The 21972-nt window shown below is 44.4% G+C and overlaps 12 protein-coding genes across 12 annotated transcripts; 6 read left to right on the top strand and 6 right to left on the bottom strand.

Annotated features, from left to right (window-relative positions):
• Positions 1-309: 309 nt before the first annotated feature.
• On the top strand, positions 310-3063 carry SEC27 (coatomer subunit beta'; the record flags this gene model as incomplete). Its single annotated transcript, XM_020209302.1, has 1 exon — positions 310-3063. One exon carries the CDS (start codon positions 310-312, stop codon positions 3061-3063), a length of 2754 nt encoding a protein of 917 aa, XP_020067065.1.
• Positions 3064-3299: 236 nt separating this feature from the next.
• On the bottom strand, positions 3300-4355 carry CANTADRAFT_44377 (uncharacterized protein; the record flags this gene model as incomplete). Its single annotated transcript, XM_020209101.1, has 1 exon — positions 3300-4355. The coding sequence occupies one exon, from the start codon at positions 4353-4355 to the stop codon at positions 3300-3302; it is 1056 nt and encodes a 351-aa protein (XP_020067064.1).
• A 142-nt stretch (positions 4356-4497) lies between these two features.
• Positions 4498-5341, top strand: RPL10A (60S ribosomal protein uL1). The gene has a single exon (XM_020206242.1). It carries the CDS (start codon positions 4640-4642, stop codon positions 5291-5293), a length of 654 nt encoding a protein of 217 aa, XP_020067063.1. The 5' UTR covers positions 4498-4639; the 3' UTR covers positions 5294-5341.
• A 175-nt stretch (positions 5342-5516) lies between these two features.
• CANTADRAFT_24671 (putative GTPase) lies at positions 5517-7716 on the bottom strand. Its single transcript, XM_020207182.1, has one exon. It carries the CDS (start codon positions 7610-7612, stop codon positions 5636-5638), a length of 1977 nt encoding a protein of 658 aa, XP_020067062.1. The 5' UTR covers positions 7613-7716; the 3' UTR covers positions 5517-5635.
• Positions 7717-7810: 94 nt separating this feature from the next.
• On the bottom strand, positions 7811-8558 carry SAR1 (Arf family GTPase; the record flags this gene model as incomplete). Its single annotated transcript, XM_020209207.1, has 2 exons — positions 7811-8364; positions 8540-8558. The coding sequence occupies 2 exons, from the start codon at positions 8556-8558 to the stop codon at positions 7811-7813; spliced, it is 573 nt and encodes a 190-aa protein (XP_020067061.1).
• A 1696-nt stretch (positions 8559-10254) lies between these two features.
• CANTADRAFT_19541 (uncharacterized protein) lies at positions 10255-10677 on the top strand (the record flags this gene model as incomplete). The annotated part of the gene is made up of 1 exon (XM_020206459.1): positions 10255-10677. One exon carries the CDS (start codon positions 10255-10257, stop codon positions 10675-10677), a length of 423 nt encoding a protein of 140 aa, XP_020067060.1.
• Positions 10678-10966: 289 nt separating this feature from the next.
• CANTADRAFT_24668 (uncharacterized protein) lies at positions 10967-12748 on the top strand. The gene has a single exon (XM_020207181.1). It carries the CDS (start codon positions 11042-11044, stop codon positions 12362-12364), a length of 1323 nt encoding a protein of 440 aa, XP_020067059.1. The 5' UTR covers positions 10967-11041; the 3' UTR covers positions 12365-12748.
• Positions 12265-14178, bottom strand: ALG2 (GDP-Man:Man(1)GlcNAc(2)-PP-dolichol alpha-1,3-mannosyltransferase). Its single transcript, XM_020207180.1, has one exon. It carries the CDS (start codon positions 14142-14144, stop codon positions 12597-12599), a length of 1548 nt encoding a protein of 515 aa, XP_020067058.1. The 5' UTR covers positions 14145-14178; the 3' UTR covers positions 12265-12596.
• Positions 14179-14508: 330 nt separating this feature from the next.
• On the bottom strand, positions 14509-17148 carry CANTADRAFT_24666 (putative tRNA 4-demethylwyosine synthase). The gene has a single exon (XM_020207179.1). The coding sequence runs from the start codon at positions 16917-16919 to the stop codon at positions 14688-14690; it is 2232 nt and encodes a 743-aa protein (XP_020067057.1). The 5' UTR covers positions 16920-17148; the 3' UTR covers positions 14509-14687.
• Positions 17149-18134: 986 nt separating this feature from the next.
• Positions 18135-19514, top strand: CANTADRAFT_24665 (uncharacterized protein). Its single transcript, XM_020207178.1, has one exon. It carries the CDS (start codon positions 18175-18177, stop codon positions 19474-19476), a length of 1302 nt encoding a protein of 433 aa, XP_020067056.1. The 5' UTR covers positions 18135-18174; the 3' UTR covers positions 19477-19514.
• Positions 19515-19733: 219 nt separating this feature from the next.
• On the bottom strand, positions 19734-20073 carry CANTADRAFT_3988 (uncharacterized protein; the record flags this gene model as incomplete). Its single annotated transcript, XM_020208819.1, has 2 exons — positions 19734-19756; positions 19881-20073. The coding sequence occupies 2 exons, from the start codon at positions 20071-20073 to the stop codon at positions 19734-19736; spliced, it is 216 nt and encodes a 71-aa protein (XP_020067055.1).
• Positions 19925-21904, top strand: CANTADRAFT_24664 (deubiquitination module subunit). Its single transcript, XM_020207177.1, has one exon. It carries the CDS (start codon positions 20392-20394, stop codon positions 21844-21846), a length of 1455 nt encoding a protein of 484 aa, XP_020067054.1. The 5' UTR covers positions 19925-20391; the 3' UTR covers positions 21847-21904.
• Positions 21905-21972: the final 68 nt, after the last annotated feature.

Genomic DNA, 21972 nt, shown 5'->3' with positions numbered 1-21972 from the left:
AGCAGGCCACAGCGTTCTCCAACCTTTCAAACTCTACCAATAATTGCACCACATAAAATTTCAAGAAGAAAATCCCCCCAAAAAAACTACCCATCCAAAATATTACCTACAACACCACTCCCGATAGCCTACTTCGCGTCCTACAGTTTTAGACCTGTTTTTCCCACAGCCAATTCCTCCTCACCAATCTCGCTGGATCGGGATCCCACCTGGCAGTGGATCAGGCGTGCCCCGCCCAATTTTCATCCGTGAGCGTGTCAACTTCACAACATTCGTCGCCCACCACCACCACCACCACCAACTCCCCTAATGAAATTGGACGTGGTAAAACAGTTTTCGACCCGTTCAGACAGGGTCAAGGGCATTGACTTCCACCCTACCGAGCCATGGATCTTGACCACGTTGTATAATGGTAAGATTGAAATCTGGTCTTATGCCACCAACTCGCTTGTCAAGTCTATCCAGGTCACTGAGTTGCCAGTAAGAACCGGAAAATTCATTGCTCGTAAGAATTGGATTGTGGTTGGCTCTGATGATTTCCAGATCAGAGTCTACAACTACAACACCGGAGAAAAGATCACCCAATTCGAAGCTCATCCAGATTACATCAGAGGGATCTCGGTCCATCCATCCAAGCCCTACATCTTAACTTGTTCTGATGACTTGACCATCAAGTTGTGGAATTGGGACAACAACTGGAAGTTGGAACAGGTGTTTGAAGGCCATCAGCACTATGTCATGAGTGTCAACTTCAACCCAAAGGATCCAAACACCTTTGCATCTGCTTGTTTGGATAGAACCGTCAAGATCTGGTCCTTGGGCTCCTCTCAGCCAAACTTCACCCTCGTTGCCCACGAAACGAAGGGTGTCAACTACGTTGATTACTACCCACAGGCCGACAAGCCATACTTGATAACAACGTCCGACGACAAGACCATCAAAATCTGGGATTACCAAACCAAGTCCTGCGTGGCTACATTAGAAGGTCACTTGTCCAATGTTTCCTTCGCCATTTTCCATCCTGAGCTTCCTTTGATCGTCTCTGGTTCTGAGGATGGTACCATCAGATTCTGGAACTCCAACACTTTCAAATTGGAAAAGTCCATCAACTACAGTCTTGAGAGAGCTTGGTGTATCAGTATGTTACCAAAGTCCAACCTTGTGGCCGCTGGTTTCGATTCCGGTTTTGTTATCATCAAGTTAGGTAACGAAGAACCTTTGTTCTCCATGGATTCTAATAACAAGCTTATCTATGCCAAGAACACCGAAGTGTTCCAATCTATTCTTAAACCCAATTCCACTGAGGGTTTGAAAGATGGTGAATCATTATCTTTACAACAAAGAGAATTGGGCTCTATTGAAATATACCCGCAATCTTTGGCACACTCACCAAACGGTCGTTATGCTGCTGTTTGTGGTGATGGGGAGTATATTGTTTACACCTCATTGGCATGGAGATCTAAAGCTTACGGTAATGCTCTCGATTTCAGTTGGAATTCTCATGATGTTTCAAACACCTGTTCTTATGCCATCAGAGAATCCCAGTTGTCTGTTAAGATTTTCAAAAACTTCCAGGAACATACCACTCTTGAATTAATTTACCAGGCTGAAAAGATCTTTACTGGATACTTGTTAGGTGTTAAGTCTGAAGGATGTATATCATTCTACGATTGGGAACATGGTAAGTTGGTGAGAAGAGTTGACATAGATGAAGATATTTTGGATGTCGTTTGGTCTGACAACGGTGAATTGGTTGCTATTGTTACTTCAACCAGTGTTGGCGAGAATAACGCTCCCGGTGCCTCAAAGAAGAACGATGAAGTCTACTTTTTGAGTTACAACCATCAAGTATTTGAAGAAGCCTTGGCTGCAGACGAATTGGACCCCGAAGAAGGAGCAGAATCCACTTTCGATGTCTTGTATACCTTGCCAACTTCTGAATCCATCTTATCAGGTAAATTCATTGGTGATGTCTTCGTTTACACAACTTCAAGTACAAACAGATTGAACTACTTTGTTGGTGGTGAAGTGATAAATTTGGGCCACTTTGATCACAAGTACTACATTATCGGTTACAAGGCACAAGAAGGTAAGTTGTACTTAATTGACAAATCATTCAATGTTATTTCCTGGTTTGTTAATTCTGAAGTATTGGAATTACAAACTTTAGTCATGCGTGGTGACTTAGAACAATTTGCTTCTAAGACTATACAAGACGAAGAAACTGAGGAAGAAGTACCCGACTTATCTAGCATCAGCTTCGAAAACTTATCCGAAGAATATGTTTCTATTTTCAATGGTTTCTCTAAGACTGAGTCTAACCAATTATCAAGATTCTTCGAAAAGTTGGGATACTTGTCTTTATCATATTCGTTATCTCAGGATTTCGACAGTAAGTTCCAAATTTCCCTTTCAACCAATAACTTATCACAAGCATACGAGTTGTTGTCTACCAATCAAAAAGAAAACCCATCGACTACATTGTCTAATGCATCCAGATGGAAGAAGTTGGGTGACTTGGCTTTGACTAAATGGCAAATAAAATTAGCTGAAGATTGTTTCTGGTTGGCCAGTGACTACTCATCTTTATTGTTACTCTTATCATCTTCAAACAACAAGGAAGGGCTTACCAGATTGGCAGATGAAAGTGAATCCAACGGTAAATATAACTTAGCATTCCAAGCTTTGTGGTTAGCTGGTAATAAGGACAGATGCTTAGAGTTGTTGATCAAGAGTGAAAGATACACCGAAGCTTCTATATTTGCAGTCAACTACTCTTTGGGTAAGGACAAGGTTGAGAAGGCCATTGCTGAATGGAAACAGAAATTGGAAAAGAAGAATAAGGACAAGATCATCGAAAGGTTGATTGAAGACGTTTCCAGCTTGAATGTTCAAGAAGACGCAGCTGCTGCTCCTCTTATTGAGCTCGCAGACGAAAACGGAGCTAATGGTGTTGTTGAAAGCGAAGCCAACGGAGTCGTCGAACAGCCTGAGGAGGAAGAGGAAGAAGAAGAGGAAGAAAAATTCGAAGAAGCAGCAGCGGAGGAAGAAGCTGAAAATTAATTAAGGAGCCAAATAGAATTACAAAAGTCTGGAGAATTATACGATGAGCGATCTTGAAGATTTCATCTACATTCCAGCGATTTATACGAAAAGTTAGGTTTTTATAGTTCCTTATGTTCATAAACATTGTTCATTTATTAGTCGTATTCCGGTCCAGCCGTAATGATATTGTGCGATATTGAATGGTTGCAGCTGAAGTCTATGACGCCTAGGCTTTGACATGGTGCAGTGATGCATTAAAGGTAGAACATTTTCTTCAAGTCAAATTCGCTGTCTTTGCGTTTGTCTTTACATATGAAGAATATTTCGTCTTCATCAACGTTATCTTTAATTTTAGTTTCGTTGCTCCATTTCGTTACGGTTCCAAACACAGATTCGAGACGAGAATGCAATAACGAAAGTTCAGGATCGGATGGACTTACCCTTGCTAATCTTAACACCATGGTGCCTTTTGGTTTCAAAACGTTACCGCATAAGAATAAAGAAGCATCAGCCAAGTCAATGGATGACTTCAAAGGCTCATGGGTTGGGCGATTGAGTGAATCATTCAAATGGTATCTCTGATAAGGGCGACTGTTGGTTTGGTTGAAGAACCCATCTTGCTGCATGAAGGGCTTTCCGAGATCCGAAAGAATCAAGTCTGGTCTATATTCTATGGATTGTAACAATTGGTTCCTTTTCAATTTTCCCTGGTGCACAACTTCAGCAGGAATATCTACCACGGAGAGTCTTCCCATATTTTTGGCCAAACGGTCTATTTCTTGCTCTAGTGCAGTCTCGTGCTGCTCTTTGTAATAGTACAGGTCATTAAAGTCTGTTTCTTCTATCTTGGTGTTTCGATCCAAGTCTCTCAATGCTATTTCTTTGAAGTGTGTCAATATGTTTTCGTGAGCCATCTTCGAAAAGATGTTACCTTGGATTAAGGACACACCTGGAGGCGGGGTACCAAATAACAAGTCGAACCCTAGAATGTGGCATTTTTCATTGAAGTTTTCCTCTTGTAAATTATGCAACTGGCACAACCGAAACTTAGAGTACGCCATCCAATTGCCGGGAACACATCCCAAATCAAGCACCTTTTGTACCGAATGATCAAAAATAGCAAACTCATTGTCTACCTTGAACAACTTGGACTGTGTCCTCATGTTGATGGCATCGATGCGCTGTTGTCTGGTTGTGGCCTTGTTGGTAGAGGGATTCTTGATCCTTTCATTGCCTATCTCCGAGCCTCGGGCAAACCGCACCAGAGACCTCGAAAGCAAACGCACATGGATCCGCTGGACACATATCATACTGCTTGCAATGCTGGGGCCACCCACACGTCCGATAGTCTGTTATCAGTGGAGACGTGTTTCTGATGTCGTTGTTGCAGCAATGTCGCACTGGAGTGCGACAAGCTAGCTGTCGCGGGCTCAAGCCCTAATGAGAAAACGAATATCACGTGATGAAAATCTCTGCGCACAAAATTTTCACTGAGAAGGTAGTATAAAGGGCATGAAATTCCCCGAAATAATTTCACCATCCTCGTCGAATCAGTAATTTACCAAGTTAATTTGGGAGACCATCAATAGTCAAGATGTCTAAGATCACTAGTTCCCACGTTCGTGAGAATGTCCAAAAGTTGTTGGAATTCTCCACCGAGACCAAGAAGAGAAACTTCTTGGAAACCGTCGAATTGCAAGTCGGTTTGAAGAACTACGACCCTCAAAGAGACAAGCGTTTCTCTGGTACCTTGAAGTTGCCTCAAGTCCCAAGACCAAACATGACCATCTGTATTTTTGGTGATGCTTTCGATGTTGACAGAGCTAAGTCTGTTGGTGTTGATGCCATGTCCGTCGATGACTTGAAGAAGTTGAACAAGAACAAGAAGTTGATCAAGAAGTTGGCCAAGAAGTACAACGCTTTCATCGCTTCCGAAGTCTTGATCAAGCAAATCCCAAGATTGTTAGGTCCAACTTTGTCCAAGGCCGGTAAGTTCCCAACCCCAGTCTCCCACAACGATGACTTGTACTCCAAGGTTCAAGATGTTAAGTCTACCATCAAGTTCCAATTGAAGAAGGTCTTGTGTTTGGCTGTTGCCGTTGGTCACGTTGAGATGGAACAAGATGTTTTGGTTAACCAAATCATGATGGCTTCCAACTTCTTGGTTTCCTTGTTGAAGAAGAACTGGCAAAACGTCGGTTCCTTGGTCATCAAGTCCACCATGGGTCCATCTTTCAGAATCTACTAAACGTGCTGTATATGTACTAATAAATAATTTCTGAATAATTTCTGATGTAGAAGTACTCGAGTAGTTTATTGTTGGCTTGTGGATGACGCAACAGTACGTACGATGGCTTTTGGTGATGCAAGGCAAAAAAAATTACTAGAGCACTCTGGATACTAACTAGTCTTCGTCTCGAGTAATCCATAGGAGTGGATTCCACAAGTGCTGACTTTGGAACTACGTCAATCTACACTGTTCATCCATACCCATATTACAACGGTCTATAAGCCCTATGTATTCAACACTAAATATGGTCTCACTGACCGCATTGCGACCGTAATATACATTAATCATTAGTAATAATCATTAATAGCCCACTACTCTCACCTTCTTCTCCTGCTTCTTGTTCTTCTTGTTATGCTTTTTTCCACTCTTTGATTCGCCGTCCTTCTTGTGGAAGGGAGTGTTGAGCTTGCCTGTCACTCCATTCATCTTGAAAAACTCACGATCCAAATCATCACCAGCACTTTCTAAGGCTGCTTGTCTACCACCGTAGAACAAAGTCTTGGCCTTACCCTCATCAGAATCGTCACCAATATGCATAGAGAAATTCAACTTAGAAAGGTCGTTGGATAAATCGAAATCATCTACCTTCAAGTTCTTGTTGTGGATAGCGGTCTCGATTTGTTGCCTTCTAGACTCAGGTAAGTTCTTTAAACCGTAAAGTTCCTTGTTGAAAGCTCTGCATTCATCTAAACTTGGCAAGTCCCACTCATCATTTCCTTTAGCTTTTGGAGGTGGAACGATATACAACAACTTACCATTGACATAATCTTTCAAAATATATCTGGAAGCTCTTGGCTCATCAGCAGAACCAAAACCTTGAGTCATGTAACCCCTTGCTCTAGCATAAGCATTCAATAATTCACGAGCAGTTGGGTAGATACCGTTACCACCGTCTTCAACTCTTTGTATAGGGATGTGAATACCGTAAATGGCTTCCAAGTAAAATTTCGGAATTCTTTGACACACCAAAGATACTGGAGGGATATGCTCTCTTAATTGATCAATTGGCAAGACACCGTCACACACCAATTCACCGTTAGTGTAGGCGAAGTTAGGGAAGACTAAACCAGGACAATCGCACAATAAGACATCTTGTGACAAATGAATGGTTTGGAAATGCTTGGTTTTACCTGGAGTTGAAGACACAGACACCTTCTTAGATCCAACTAATGCGTTAATGGTAGAGGACTTACCAACATTAGGGTAACCCACCAAACCGATGTTCAATTTTCTGTCGGGGAAGTCAGGATCTTCTTCCAATTTAGGAGCTGTCTTCATAAAGAGTTCTTCTAACTCTTCAATCTTTAAGATTCTGATGTCATCATTAATATCGCCTTCTTCTTCACCTTCTTCCTCCTCTTCCACCTTGGACTCGGTGGCAGTGCTACTAATGATATCGTTCTGTGCATTTTCCAACTCTTCCTTTTCCTTCTCCAACAACTCATTGGCCTTGGCGGCAGAGAAGAAAACGTAATCGATCTTCTTCAAGTTGAAGTATTCAGCCCACTTGATACGTTGGTTTCTGGTCAACAAATCAGCTTTGTTAACTAACAACAAATTCTTCTTGGTCTTGTTGTTTTCTGGGTCACTCAACTGATTCACGTACTTTTCCAAGTCAATCGATCTGAAAAACAATGGGTTTCTAGCATCCACAATTTGAACAACCAAGTCACTTCTTTCGACGACTCTCCATAATTGCTTCCAAACTTCCAAGTTTCTTTCGAAAGGAGTCAACAACAAGTCGTTGACTTCTGTTAATGCTGCTAATTCTCTTCTCCATTCCAAAAATGCCAAGTTTTCTTGTCTGTCAATTTGTAATTTGGACTGGTCCTTTGTCCATTTTGGTCTTTTAGGAATAGTTAACTTGTTTTCGAACAAGTGATGCTTTTGCTTCATGGCCATCATTTCTTCGGTACTTAACAATCCGGTTTGGTTGACAATGGAAGTGTTTCCGATCTTGATGATCTTCACTTGTTGTCCACGCTCAGCAGTGAAATCGGTGTCAGCAAGTTGTGCAGTGCTCAAGAACTCATCAAGAGAGTTTTCCTGGGTCTTGGATTGCATCTTAACCCAGTCTGCTTCCTTCTTATCGGTAGTAAATCTCAAATCACCATCTGGCAAGTATTGGACTTGGTTCTCTAATCTTCTTTGGTTGGCGATGGTTCTACCCAAACCAATCAAGTTTTTATTTTTGTGCTGGATAGGCTTAGGTCCCTTTGGGGCCTTCCATTTCTTCTGCTCCGGGTGGAGAGCTCCCTTGTTGGTATGTTCACTCATGATGGTGGTAATATAAAAAATTTAGCGATGACTTATGTGAGTGGCGGAAGGATCGCGTGACTTTGTGTCACGTGCCACAATCACCTAGTAGAACTACACTGCTGATAATAAGTATACATTATAGAGCCGGAGCCCACTATTAACAGCACGTCGTATTCAATACGGCGGCAAGACTCTGTGGAAGTGAGAGGTGTCCATCTAAATGTATTGGGACAACCACTTGAAACCCTCTCCGTAACCGGATCTCATGACAACAGAGACCATGAAGACTTCAATAGGTCTGTTACCTTCAGCCAACTTACCGGTATCCTTACCGGTGGTGTTGTACAAGCCCAAAGCGGACTTCAACTCCATCTCACCAACGGCAGATGGAGCGTCGATCTTGTTACCCAAGATCAAGAAGGGGACCTTGCTCAACTCTTCGATCTTGAAGAGAGACTCCAATTCGGCCTTGGATTCCGCGAAACGTTCGGGGTCAGCTGAGTCGACCAAGAACACAATTCCGTTGACTTCAGGGAAGTAGTCCTTCCACAAACGACGGGCCTGTTGATGGCCACCCAAGTCGAAGGTGGTGAACTTGACGGTTCCAATGGACAATTCTTCCGAGGTAGGGTGCAAGGTTGGTTGTAAGGTGGCCAACCTGTCGTTCTTCAACATGTGCAAAAGGGTGGTCTTACCAGCATTGTCCAAACCGAGGAACAACAACTTGGCATGCTTATTCCATAATCCTAAAGTGGACAAGACGTCTTGGACTGGAGGTTAGTATGGAAATTCGATTGAAGGAGGCGTGGTCAGGATCAGGCTGGTAATCGAGGATCAGGAGACGGATGCGTCGATGGAGAGCACTCGTGTGGAGTGGGGCATCAGTCGTGACTGAGTATTCTATCTGACCAGCTTCAGGGGAAAGTTCCCTCTAGCAGTACTTACACCATTCAAATAACCACATGATGAGTGTTTGTGCTTGGGGAGGTTGTGTAGAGTTATGGGAGAGTTTTCGTCCAATGCTTGCGTGGCCCCCCTGTCTGCAGGACGCGATCCATCAGCCGAAGCGAGGAGACAGAGTGGAGACAGAGGGGAGACACAGAGAGACAGAGGGGAGACATAAAGAAGTATTGAGAGTAAATGTACGAGTATGATGCCACGCCAGACCAGTCTGCGTAGCAGCTGACCAGGCAAAGCGTGTGGAGTCTTCGAGAATCTTTGGTGGTGGCATATTGGTAGAGAAAGAGTAGAAGCCGAGTTCTGTGCAGGAGGATCCTTCGTTTCGTCTATTATTGTGATCCGCAGATAGAAGCACGGTGGCTGCAGGCACGGTGGCTGCAACTGAAGGCGGGGCTGGAAGAGCAGATGTTGCGGTTGATATGCGACCCAGCAAGAGACAAAGTGTTTGGGGATGATTTCAAGCGATGTGTGACAGACTAGTAATTTCAAAGTACGAAGAAAGTCAAGCTATTCGAGCTTCAAAGTAGTTGCAAGCCATGCCATTTGAGCGGTATGGTGTGTGAAATTCCTTCCAAGCACGTAGAAGTCAAGCAATTTGAGTAATTCAGCGTGTGCTCTCTATTTCCTGCTGCACCCTGTCAGAATTCGTACGATGCACTTCTTGCGTGCTTCTACTGCCAGTGAAATCTCTATTTGTGTGCCTGGCCTCGAAGTGGCAGCCTGCCTCGAGACCAGCGAGGTCCGCGCCCGCTGGCGCCGTCTACTGGATAGCAGTGATGATCTGTTGGTGCTGGTCCGTTTCAGGCCCTTCCGCAGCCCCACCAACGGCCACATCAGTAATTCACTTTGGGACTTTGGCGTTACTGCACATCACCGAACGTTGAGGTGATATTCCTGAAACACACGTCTGGAAATTCTAAGAATAGCGCCAGCGAAATGCTTGGAGGAGGCGGATGGACAGTACGAATAGAGGAGTTGAGGTGGACCATCCACACCTCCTCCGTGCCAATCTTACTGCACTTCCTTATCCAGCGCCATGCTCACAACAGGAAGTCTTGACGGGATAATTTCCCTACGGAGCATATCCTCAGCCTCCCTGTCATTGCCATACCTTAGTGGCAGCGTTCCTGACCCTCCCGTGGTGGTCCCGCTACCGTACCGCGATGGATCGTTGCGCGCTCGCAACTCTCCCCCCTGGGTGGGGCCTATCATGACATCACAGATGGTCACGCTGCCACTCCCCACCCAGACCTGATCAGATCAGGCCAGGCCACTGGACACTAGCATCCCCATCCTGCTACTTACAGCTTCAGAGAAGTGAGATATATCTTCTGGTTCTACCAGCCTGTTCCCCCCAGCCCCGAACCTCTTCAACGCCTCCACAGGAGCCTCGCGAGAGCCTCGCGGGAGCGCCCCTGCGACTCCCGCACAGCCGTTGCCGTACCACGAGCCTCTGCAACCATCCGCATTTGTTGCATGGCGGGGACCGCCTCGCCAAACCCTTTCTATATATAGTCAAGTGTCGCCATGTGTAGCCTTCTGACACTCGACATTCCTGTTACTTTAGAGTACCACCTCCGTGAATTCCCTGATACTCGTTAGCCAGAGAACCCACACAGGTACCTACACAAACTTCCCAACCCCACAATCGCTTCTAGCACCACCCAGTTACTACAACACACTTAGTTGTTCTCGCCAGCATGTCTGATCCCGTGGCTCCCCCTCAGCTCCCCAGAAGAGTCTCGTCAGTGACGGCTCACGGACCTCCTCAGACCAAATCAAGCAGGGCCAGGTCAGCCTCGTCAGTCAATGAGTTGTCGCTTCCCCCAAAGCCCCATGGCACCAGAAACCACGCCAGCTCCATCAGCTCCGTCGACTCGTCTAATTTGGACAACATCATCAAGCAAGACCTGAACCCCTACGCCAGCCAGTTCAACGGATTTCCCTCGTGGAACGGGTGCAAGCACGGCAAGATCAAGCTCAAGGACGATATCGATATCGAGAAGCAGTTGATCTTGACCGCAGGCGGTAAGCGCGAGGACGTGTTCTGTTTTGCGCTCAAGCTCTTGTTGTTGATGGCCATTGTGTTGGGCTCGGGTGTGTTGATCTTCCTCGCACTCTAGTTCGACCACAAGATGGTCCCTGCGCTGGCACGCCTCTACATAGGCTCATGTTAGAGCACAGTGCAGTTGGACCCTTTACATACACTTCCTATGGGTCAAAACGACTCATACATAGCATTTCTTCACTTCTTTTTATCTGTCCTCCCGGACTCTTGTTTTACCCCGTCCTTATATAGCTCACTACAATGCATTCTTTGAACCTATGGGTATACTTAATTAGTAATCACTTATGTAATCGAGCATTCGCGATATGGCAATCCCATTTTTGCCATCTACACCCGTAACCGGTCGCCGCCACCATCTGGATCCAGGTCTCTTGAGTCACCAGCGAATCCCGGTCTCTCTAAATTCGCAGAAATGAAAAATGAGATGTTCCAGACCCGTCATTCATAACTTTATGCGTTCCAATTCAACCTCCTCTGCAATTGCAGAACGGTTCCAACAAATCTTGGACGAGAAGCTCACATCGCAAACAGGCATCCCATCGGTAGCCAAATCAGACCCTCAGCTTCAGAAGATATCAAAGCCTCAACATGGTGGTACCCCATCGCTAGTGCTGTCCAACCCCCAACTACAGAAGATCTATAACTCGTCCCACGATGAAAGGATTCAAGCAGCCCAGCACTATATCAAAAGTGAGCCCTTGTTGGCCAGAAATAAGCATGCAAAGGACATATCCCTGGCACAGCCTTGGAAAGGTACTGAGTCGATACATGATGCAAATCTTCGGATGATTCTTGACCTGAAGCCTCCTCCCAAACGTGGAGACCGGATCTTCACTCCCCCCACACCCTTCAAAGAGAAGATTTTGAACGCCAGAGAGAACAGTCTCGATTACAAGGTGAAGGCAAATCAAGAGAAGTCTGAAGCCGAACAGTTCCGAGAAATGTACAAAGAACGACTTCTAGGACCATCCATGCTCCTCAGTAACTCACCGAGCTCGGCTATTGATATCGTGGGCAGTCTCGCAAGTAGCAAAATCAACGCTTCATTGGACCAAGCCACAGGACTTTTCAATGCCCCAGAAATGAAGCATGTACGGGGAAAGCCTTTGGACAGAGAACATCTAAAGAATTCCAGAGACACCAACTACTTCATGAATCAGATATTAAACAAACAGGAAGTATTGCCACCGTGGATAGAGACCCAACAGAGTATCGACGGGTCGATCAAAAGACTCAAAGATGATTTGGAAGATATATGGTTCAAATGGTTGGTCAACCGATCACACTTGAGCGACCGTATTCACTCCAGTGGCAAATCCTCACTACTGGATATCTACAGCACGACGATAAAACAATTGAAGGCTAACCCCTCCAACCTCACTCAATCGGACATTGGGTACATTGAAGAAAGAGTAAAGTTATTGAATAACTCGATACGAACCTACAACCTACAATGCCCTTCCTCGAGCATACACAAATTCAAGTTGGTAACACAACTAGAAATAGAGAAAGCATTTGATCGTATGATCGAAAAGTTCCCTTCTACCATGGACGACTGGTTTGAGAAAAAGAATAGAAAGGGCACGGCTAAAATCGAACGGGGAGGTGGGGGCTTCCTCAATATCTGGGGTGATAATCTGAGCGGTGGAGGGGCTGGTCATGGGCGTGTTGCCGTCCAGAGAGCCGATAATGAGTTGGGGTTGTGGAAAGCAGTAAAGGATGCATTCAGGATGAAGGTTTAGGCAATTTGCTTTCTCGCAAACTAGCGTACTGCTGCCCGTTTAAAAAGTGACAAGAACTACAAAGGTTGTGAGTCTTCTATCATACTGTTCATTCTATTGGTCTATCAGATTAGGAACTCTAATCTGGAGGTCAGTTCATTCATGGACTGTATAAACGTTGGCAAGAATGGGCCATGAAATTTGCATTCTTATCAGGAAACAGCAGTCCATAATAGTTTCTATTGTCCAAAACTCAAGCATACATGTATATAAGTAATGAAACGATGACCATAGAGATCTCAAGTCTCCAAAATTTCAAGAACCCAAAAACGACCGAATTAGCACTGGTAGCCTTCGCTTCTTGTAAATTCTTTATAAATGCCAAACTCATTTCTTCTCTCGAGAATAGTTTTAATACTCGTCTGTGCCCATTCTCACCAAGTTTTTGGGTGACTTCAGGGGCCAAGTCCATGTGTTTGGCCATTATCTTGGCCCAATCATCATGGTTAGGCTCTTCCGTGTACCCAGTGGCCTCTTCAAGGTTACTCTTTTCAAAGTTGACAATAGACTCCAACGGACCACCGTTATTTACTGCCAACACGGGAGTCTTATACAACATACTTTCCACAGGAACAATACCAAAATGTTCAAAAGATGGTGTGTACAACAACAATTTCGCCTTCTTGATCAACGAAGCCTTCAAGTTTGTTGAAATTGATGGTAAGAAGCAAACATCGGTGGATGGGGGCAATGGGAACTTCAAGCCACCACGCAGAACGTAATGATTCAATTCCAACGAGCTGCACAATGACTCTAGTTCCGATAAATATTCTTGGTTTTCCCTGTGGTTATTGGCGTATCCTCCAGCAATCACCAAAATGGGCTTGGTCCCGCTGTAGTGGATTTTTCTGAACTTGGCCAATGCTTTGACTGCAAGCTCAACGTTCTTCTTCCTCTCAAAACGGTTGAGACTCAAAAAGAACGGAGATTTGGTAAAGAACCCATCGACTTGGGCATCACTCTCGGTGTCAATTGTAGAAGTAATATCGACACATGGATAAATCACACCAGGCTCCACAGATAACCTATTGAACGTCTTGTGGAAGATGCTCTTTGTGAAGTTGGAATTGACCACGATCTTATCACTCAACCCCGTTGTCCATTCTTCAATCAAGTCAAACGGTAATCTGTAGAGCTTCTTGATCCACCCCTTTCTTACCGACAAAAGCTGATCTGGGAAATGGCAATAGAACAAAATTTTGCAGTCGTGTTTGCTGAAAAGGTTGATCAAAGGCACGCAGAATGACAATTGGTCGATGATAACATAGTCAAAGGTGCTAAGTTCTCCACTGACGATCAACTTGATAGTCAAATATAACTGTCTTAGTATGGCAAAGAGAATATAGAACTTGTTGAAAAATGTGGTTGGAAGGAAATCCCCGTATACTTTTACTTGCAAAAGATTGCTTGACACCTCTTCGAAGCAGTGGCTTCTATCACAGTGAGAAGTGAAGATGGTGATCTTGTTGTTGAGCTCTTGCAAGCCGACAGCAGCGTCCACCACAAGACGCTCTGCGCCACCTATCCCAAGATCAGGATGTATAAATGCAATGTTGGCGCTCTTCACCAGACGGACAGTAGGAGATGGAGTAACTGCTGGGGACAATTTGGGTGATTTGGAGGCATTGGATGCGGTTTTTACCGGGGATTCTTGGACTCGGTCTATGCCAGAAACCTCAGCGACAGGCTTAGCTTTCAAGGGAGAGCTGACATTGAACTCAGCGTCGTTGGAGGAAGACATTGCCGTGTAGATGTTGACACCGACGCGATATCTACATGATGTAACGGGTTGCACGTGACCTAATGCTGGAGAGGATATATGAGCCACCATTTGCAACTTGGCTCTTGTGTATCTGCTGTGGCCCATAGGCTGATACTACTTGAGGCATAATAGCCAGCTGTGTAAGAATATTGTTTTCGAACAGATAACGTGTTGGCTGCACCCTTCCGTTTTTTAAATGAAAGGATCACATTTTTACTCTGCACGGAGTCTCTCTAACGGCTAGGTCTGTAGAATAGAGACAGGCGTCAGAGAACGATACTTGGATTACCCCACACAGAATTGACCAAGATAAATTTACTGGGATGTTCTCATTGAAAGTAATTGCTGTCTCACTTTGGGTGCAAATTTTGGACAGAACTACCATACGATCTATTCTCGAAACGTATAATACAAACCCGTATATAATGTACCTAAATAACTCTAACGAGTAAATGAGCAAAGACTGCTAATTGAATCATTATCAAGCGTGGACATCGCTTCAAATGAAGCAATTCAATTCCCCTATTTGGATGCCTGGATCTTCCTACTCAAATCTTCCCTTTCCAACTTTTTCCTCAACTTTTCGGCCTTTCTATCGTACCTGGTATCATCAGGGTTGAATCCGGCCTCCTCCGAGCCCCACACTGCCCATTCGGGAGTTTCTTTGACGTAATCCAAATCATTGAATTCTTCTCCACTTTCCAATAATTGGAAGAATTTAGGGTAGTCAATGTGAGTGTGCCACTTTCCGTTGATCTTGAACTTGGTGTGAGCAATCAAAATACAACAAGAATGGGCATGTTCGGCAGCAACCTCATAAGAATGGCCCCTTGAGTTCAATTCTTCGACAAGTGAAACAACAAACAGTTTACATTCCTCATAGAATGGGATGTTTTGCATGGTCAATGGGTTGCCATTGCCATTGGAAGAACCGCAGAAGGTTGCTCCCTTCACTTCGATTTGGGAGGGCTGAGCTTGGATGACCATATCAGCATAACTAGCAATATCATTCATGTTGAATCCCTTGACTAATGTCAATCTGAACACTGTACGTTGGTGGCTCTGAGTTGTTCTCAAGATGTCCAAACAGGCCATCAATCTCTCCCAGAAATCACTGTTCAAAGGACGATCGACTTTCTTCAAATCTGTTCTGGTAGGAGCATCAATACTGACGTACAACTGGGTGACCTTGGCCAACTTGGCCAAATTGTCAGGGTGCTGGGCGTTACAGACCAAGAATGAAGAGATGTGTTGCTTGTGTAACAAGTCCACAAACTCGTTGATGTGAGGATAAAAGATAGGCTCACCAACTAGCGAAAGGGCACAGTGCTTGACTTGGAAAGCTTCTTGGAATCTGTCGTTCTGAATACCTGGAACACCCCTCATTTGCTTGATTTTCTGGTAATGACCTGCAAGAGCTCCTTCAAAAACCTTTTCTGGAGGGTCTAATTCCCATCTCCAGTTCAGCTTGGCGACTGGGTTGGTACCGTGTCTCCAACAGAAAACACACTTATTGGAACAGGCCAACGAGGGCGTAGTTTCCATACACAAATGAGACTTGATTCCGTAGAATGCAAACTTGTAACAAGAACCTCTTCCTCTCAACGCACTCTTAGTCCATCTGCAAATCTTGACACCGGAGTGGGAACCCACAATGGTGTAGCCTTGTTTCGTTAACGATTTGTAAGTAGGAGAGTCCTTGGCCACCATCTTCTTGGCCTCGGACATTCCAATGGAGGTTGTGCCTGACTTTCTGATAATGTTACCCATGTCTTCCACATCAACAAGGGTATCGGCATCGTCTACTTCTTCGTCTTCTCTGTCACTGTCGTCGATATCGTCATCGTTATCCAAGTAGAATGGCTCGTCATCTGCCAACAATGTGGCGAAAGACTGAATCCAATCTTGAGCCTTTGGTTCTCCTTCGAACTTCATGCAAACTTCACCTAAAGGAAACAATCTTCTTCCCCCAAGCTTGCCTAACCATCTGTCAGCAAGTTTGGCTTGGTAACAGAACTTTTCTCCGTTCCAAGACTCAGAGTCACCAAGCCCTAACACGGCAAAGCCCAAAAGCGATCTCAAAGGATACTTGTCGACTCTGAAATCGTTGTAGGTTTCTGATAAGTGCTCCAAGAAGTAATCGATGGGGGAATCCGTTTCGTACGATGGGAGCACCAACAAGTAAATGCTCTTGGTGTCGCCATTCTTTGGGGTTTTCAAGAAGAACTCTTCGAGATCATCGACATCGTCGTCAAGACTCAACATCTTTGGGGGGTTGGCTAAACCATCGAGGTTGGTCAATTTTGTGTGCAATGCTTGGGCCACTCTTTGAGAAGAACCCGTCAAAGTGGTGTAGAAGATGTAAACCTGCGACTGAAGCAAGTTCACCGACGATTTGGTCAACGAAGCCTCGGCAAGGTTATTTGGGATGGGCTTGGCTGCCTTAATGACTTTTGGAGAACGCTTTGCTCTTGATCTGAGAGGCACGGCCTTTGGAATGGTGGTAGACTCGGTAGGAGTGAATGTAGTTGACGTGAAGTCCACGGCATAAATAGGAGACTCCTTACTGTTCAGGACATCCTTGGAGTTAACAGAAGACTGTGGGGCATCTAATCTCGAGTTCTTGGTTTTGGAAGCCTCTTGCGATTTGATAGCTAAAAATGCAGCAAGTATAATTAAATAATAGCCTAGTTTTCCGCCGGAGAAGACGTTTATAGCGCTACAAAGCACCAAGAGGGGGATTCCAAACGCCATTATGGGTGATGGCTAGTAAGAAATGAAAATTTGTCTGATGTGGAGGGTGTGTGCAGGAGTGAATGTAAGCTGAACCGTTTGGATGGATTTCAACTAAATGCTAAAAAGACTGCCCCAATTAGAACATGCCAGGGATTGAGAAGTGTTGGAACTTGCTGGAACATGGTTGCTGCTGTGCCTGGGTGTGTCTGGGTGTGTCTGGGTAAGGTGCTCAAAGTTGTTTGGAAGACATTCTTTTTTGATCTAGAAGATTTTTGGGAGGAAACTGACACATAACCGATTACTCTCTAATCGAGTGACTCTGCAGGGTTCTATGTACCGAAAAGTAGAAAGTGCTCCCCAAAAAGGGTACAGTGTCTAAAAATACAACTAAAGAAAGGCGAAGTAATTAGTATATTACATAATCAATTACTAATTAGGAACATTCTTAGCCTTTCGTGTCCATTCGAGGTGGATCGGTACTAAAACAGGTATTTCTTTTTTAATTGGTATATTTCGTTTCTTTATCTTGTATTCATCCATACGTTCTTGTTCTATAATTAGAAAATACGATTCTTGTTATGCTTAAACTGGTACAAGCACGAACTAAACCAAGTTCGGTTACAACGTCTTTCACCAACGGTCATGCAGCGTTATCTATCGCTTCACGTAAACCCTAGGATTGAAGTTAGTTTTTTTTTCGCAGGCAAGTTTCTGTCGATATAGGATTTTAGTTTTTGGTCTCAAAGGAGAAACCAACACTCAAGAAAGAGATCGGAGGAAATTATATATCGAAAAATGGAGGTTAGCTAACCCGAATCGTATTCCCAATTTCTCACTAGATGCGCAGTCTTCAGTTGGCGTAGTAAGTTTATCGATTTTGTTAATATATTTTTACTTGTAAATTGTTCCTTTTTGTGAAAAATGCGTCTATTTTGGGTGCAAAAAAATTTAGTGAAACCATTTCTTTTGCACACGAAGTACTTTCGTCATTTGCTACGCTACCAGCTACCAGCTACCAAGTACCAGCTATCATTATTCATTCTGCTAACACCATAATTGCTGTATAAATATGTGGGCTTTCTTCAGTAACTCGTGTTGAACTAACATGACTTCAGATCAAGATTCAGACCTAAACTTTCCCCAAGATTTCTACATCGAAGACAGTAATGAGGCTTCAATTGAAGCTGATATTATGAGCCTAAAAGACTTCTTTCTACCTATCGATCCAGAAGATATAGAGAAAGGTTACTCCTTTGGAGAGCCAACTGTATCAATGCCTGCGAAAGAACTCTATCAAATTGAATTGGCGGATATTCAGAATTTCGACGAGCGGTTCTTTGAATCTGCATTTTCCGGAGATATTTGCAACAATTTCTACAATAACTACACTACCAACGAGGTAGAGAAAGCTCAAATCACGCCCGAAAACAGTTTTGATGCTACAGCTTCCCTGACTCTCTCAGCATATGACCTCGAACAATGCTTTCGTTACAGCTCGGACGGATTGGCAGGATCTACGGAGCAGTCAAATTCAATTGATGTTTCCTTATTGAGTAACAGTGATACACAACTAATTCCGGACCCCCTTAGTTTTGATAGTAGTCAAATGACTGAATTTGCGGAACTTTTGTGTCCTGTGTTATTGCCTGCTCTTGAAAATCCCCTTCCAGCTCCTCCCGCCTGTGTGCTCAACCAAGAGACCAAAGCTTGCCCTCAGGCTACTAGCAGTGCAACTACCAAAAAGTCCCCCAAGAATTTGCAGCAACCGGTAATCCTTCTAGCTCAGGATCGTTTCAAAGTGAACGAGAAGGCCCTTCTTCAAATCACCGTTCTGTTTGATAACACAATGGTGACATGTTTGAAATGTTCAATTGACTATCACGGTTATTGTGGCTCCATCAATTCAGTCACTAGACAGAGTGCTTTTTTGATCAATAAATATCGTGGTGATTTTGAAGTAAATCCCAGAAACTTCGGTGGTGAGCCTAATATTGAGGGTCGACTCTCTCTGTCTTCTTGTGTCCACCAAAGGGTGAAATATGATAGAGAAATCGATGAGCTTCACGGGAGTATTACCAACATTGTTTACAAGACCAGCACTGTTTTCTCAATTGATGCCCCATATGAGCCTCAATACTATCGGTTTGAAACCAATAGCGAAGGTAAATTGGTCAACGAGAGTAAGTGTGGACTTTGTCCCTACTGTGAGGATGTGAAGTTCTTGCCATTCAAGAACTCCAGCTATCTTTCACACCTAACATTGGAGCATGGGATTTTTTCCAACAACTACTTGACTCCCGATGGGATCCACTTTGGGAGATATCGTGTAACTAAACGTGAAAGAAAGGGTTCGAGCTCACAGAGAGAATTCAAAGTACGTGAAGTAGATGCCATGCTTTGTCCCAAGTGCTTTTCCGTGATCGAGGTTGGTTGTTGGACCATGAAACACAACAAGTTACTCAGTTATTTTAGACACTTCAAGAATTGTCATGGGGAAGATACCACCAAAACCAAAAATGCAGACCAGCTTCCTCAAATTAGGCCAAGAGGGAGAAGGCTTACTGTTGTTTCATAACTTAGACAGGTTATTTTTATTATCTCCAACTGTCATTTGTATATTAATATTTAACCCAATGTATTTTTTTTTATATTCCGTAGTGTGGCGACTCACTACAAACAAAGGAGTGATTCAATCGTGGTGTTCTAGGAAATCCTGCTCTTCTGGCAGCCCAGAAGTAAACTCCCCTCCGGTGGGATTCTAGCTAGGCTGGCCACAGCTCACTCTTGACCGTCCATGCTGCCATCTCTGGTTAAGCATGGCAATAATAGCCATTATTGCACGCTGTTCTCAGGGACTTTATTATAGTGTGGGACGATAGCACACGGATTTGTAACCATATTGTGGATGATGCAGTAGGTGAAGACTTTCACGTTGGCCGTCTTCTCAGTACCTCGCAGCTCAACTTCTGTTCAATATACGCTCATCGCGTCCCCTTTCATCCTTGTAGTTCTGGGTGGTATTGCCCTCGTCTCTTTCTTGCAAAATACTGCGGTGAGCCTGGTCTTTTTGTTGTTCCTGCTGGCGCTGGAGCTGTTTTTGGGCCAAGGAGTCATCGTACTCCAAGATGTCTTCTGGAGTGAGCTTGATGGTGGTGGCCTGACGTCTTAGCATGGTGATTACGCTTGAGGGAGCTGTAGAGTTGTCTCGGTTTTGCTGCCAACTAAAATGAGACTGCTGACATACAAACAGTGACACGTGACCGAGACCATCCAACGTTGAACGACCCTGAGCGCGGATTCCTACACAGTCGACATCCACTGGCAAGCAGCAGTCCTCCATAGATCAACCTATCCCACCCCTCCAGACGCATCTGCACTGAGGCTACCGACCAGCGCTACTTTGACCCCCGTAGCACTACCAACGACCAAGTTACATCCCACCAAGGTTAAGCGCACCACGCCATAGCCGCTACCCATCATCCCTCATAGAATGGCCAGTACGAGATCGCAGCAAGTGATAACATTAGCAGCCGTACGTTCACTTAACAACAAGGATAGCCACGAACAGAGAAAACCTGTTATTTGGAAGGAATTAGGAGTCTATTTGGATAAAAAAGTCGACATCAGCACCAAACCTGACTCAGAAAGCTCGACAAGATCATCGCTCATTGCTGGTTCGATCCCCGACAGGTCCTACTTATCTACCAACATTGGATATAAGATCTGTAACTCGTGCAACAGACCCATCGGAGACAAGAGTTTAGCAAGCCATTTGACCAAGTGCTTAGAAATGAAACAAAGAAAGGAAGAAGGTGCAGACAAGGGAACGCCTTCGTTGAAAAGAAAGAGAGGAAGAGCCAACAACTTGTTGGATATTGAGCCTTCATCAGTGGATTCATCTCGAAACTCCACCCCAGTGCCCAGCACCCCCAACAGTATGACTAACGGCGTATCCAAGCCTAAGAAGAAGTACAAGAAATCACAGACTCAAAAGGAGAAAGAAGCCGCAAATGCAGCAGCGGCAGCGGCAGCAGCAGCAGCTGGAACGTCGTCTAAAAAGGAATCCGTTGGTTCAGTTGGCAAGAAGAAAAAGCAAGCAAAACCAAAATCCACAGCCAAGCCAAAGGGTCCTGTTGATGTAGAGAAGCAATGTGGTGTACCATTGCCTTCTGGTGGATTCTGTGCAAGATCATTGACTTGTAAGACACATTCCATGGGTGCAAAAAGAGCAGTCATGGGAAGAAGTGCTCCATACGATGTTTTATTACAACAGTACCAGAAACGAAACCAAGCCAAGATTGCCGCCTCAAATGCGTTGGCGGCACAAAGAAGGGAGAATGCCGAGTTCAACGGAGTTGGTGACAGCATGTCTGACGATCTCAATGGAAGCTACAACAAGATCCTCGATCCCGATGAGGAGACGAACTTGGTATTGGAAGGTTTGTCCAAAAATAACCCAATACCTTTGGAAAGGAAAGTCTTACTTCCAGTCAGGAGCCGACACAGATTTCTTTCAACAAGAGAATTTTATGCCAATGCATTCATTATCTCTGGAAACAACAACAGCAACAACGCCAGTACTGCTAACGGAGGAAGTAGTGCATCTCAATCAGCAGAGCAAACACTCGCGAACCAGGCGATTTCAGGCTCCATTGGGGGTCTTCAAGGTCGGTGTGCATTGATAAATGTGGATGCTCCTTCATCCAACTCAGATTCTTCCACCCAGTCGTTCTCAGCAATTCCCGGAGAAATGTATCAAGTGAGAGCGCCACTGAAAGCCATTATAACTACTGCTCAGCATAACGCATTACAACAACAGGCATTCCAGCAACAAGTGTTGAAATTCCAACAACAGCAGCAGCAACAAATGTTGATGAAGCAGAAGCAGGCTAGAGCCGCAGCCGCGGCAAACGCCAACGTTTCAGCCTCTCTGCAGCAAGCTTAGGGCCGTGTATATTAGTTAGGATTCTTTGATAGATCTAAGAGGTGTTTGGTGCAAAATATATTTTGTAGATTTACGAATTCTATTAATGTTGCTAATACTATCCAATTTATGTGAACCGATATACGT

This window comes from Suhomyces tanzawaensis (assembly GCF_001661415.1).
Source record: "Suhomyces tanzawaensis NRRL Y-17324 unplaced genomic scaffold CANTAscaffold_1, whole genome shotgun sequence".
NCBI lineage: Eukaryota > Fungi > Ascomycota > Pichiomycetes > Serinales > Debaryomycetaceae > Suhomyces > Suhomyces tanzawaensis.
Note: the sequence above shows the minus strand (reverse complement) of the source record. Positions and strands in the feature narration are given on the sequence as shown.

Bases quoted from the DNA above. Each gene is read 5' to 3' on its own strand.
- ALG2 (XM_020207180.1), bottom strand. From the start codon at position 14,144: ATGTCTTCCTCCAACGACGCTGAGTTCAATGTCAGCTCTCCCTTGAAA.
- RPL10A (XM_020206242.1), top strand. From the start codon at position 4,640: ATGTCTAAGATCACTAGTTCCCACGTTCGTGAGAATGTCCAAAAGTTG.
- CANTADRAFT_24666 (XM_020207179.1), bottom strand. From the start codon at position 16,919: ATGGCGTTTGGAATCCCCCTCTTGGTGCTTTGTAGCGCTATAAACGTC.
- CANTADRAFT_24665 (XM_020207178.1), top strand. From the start codon at position 18,175: ATGCCTGCGAAAGAACTCTATCAAATTGAATTGGCGGATATTCAGAAT.
- CANTADRAFT_24671 (XM_020207182.1), bottom strand. From the start codon at position 7,612: ATGAGTGAACATACCAACAAGGGAGCTCTCCACCCGGAGCAGAAGAAA.
- CANTADRAFT_24664 (XM_020207177.1), top strand. From the start codon at position 20,392: ATGGCCAGTACGAGATCGCAGCAAGTGATAACATTAGCAGCCGTACGT.
- CANTADRAFT_24668 (XM_020207181.1), top strand. From the start codon at position 11,042: ATGAGATGTTCCAGACCCGTCATTCATAACTTTATGCGTTCCAATTCA.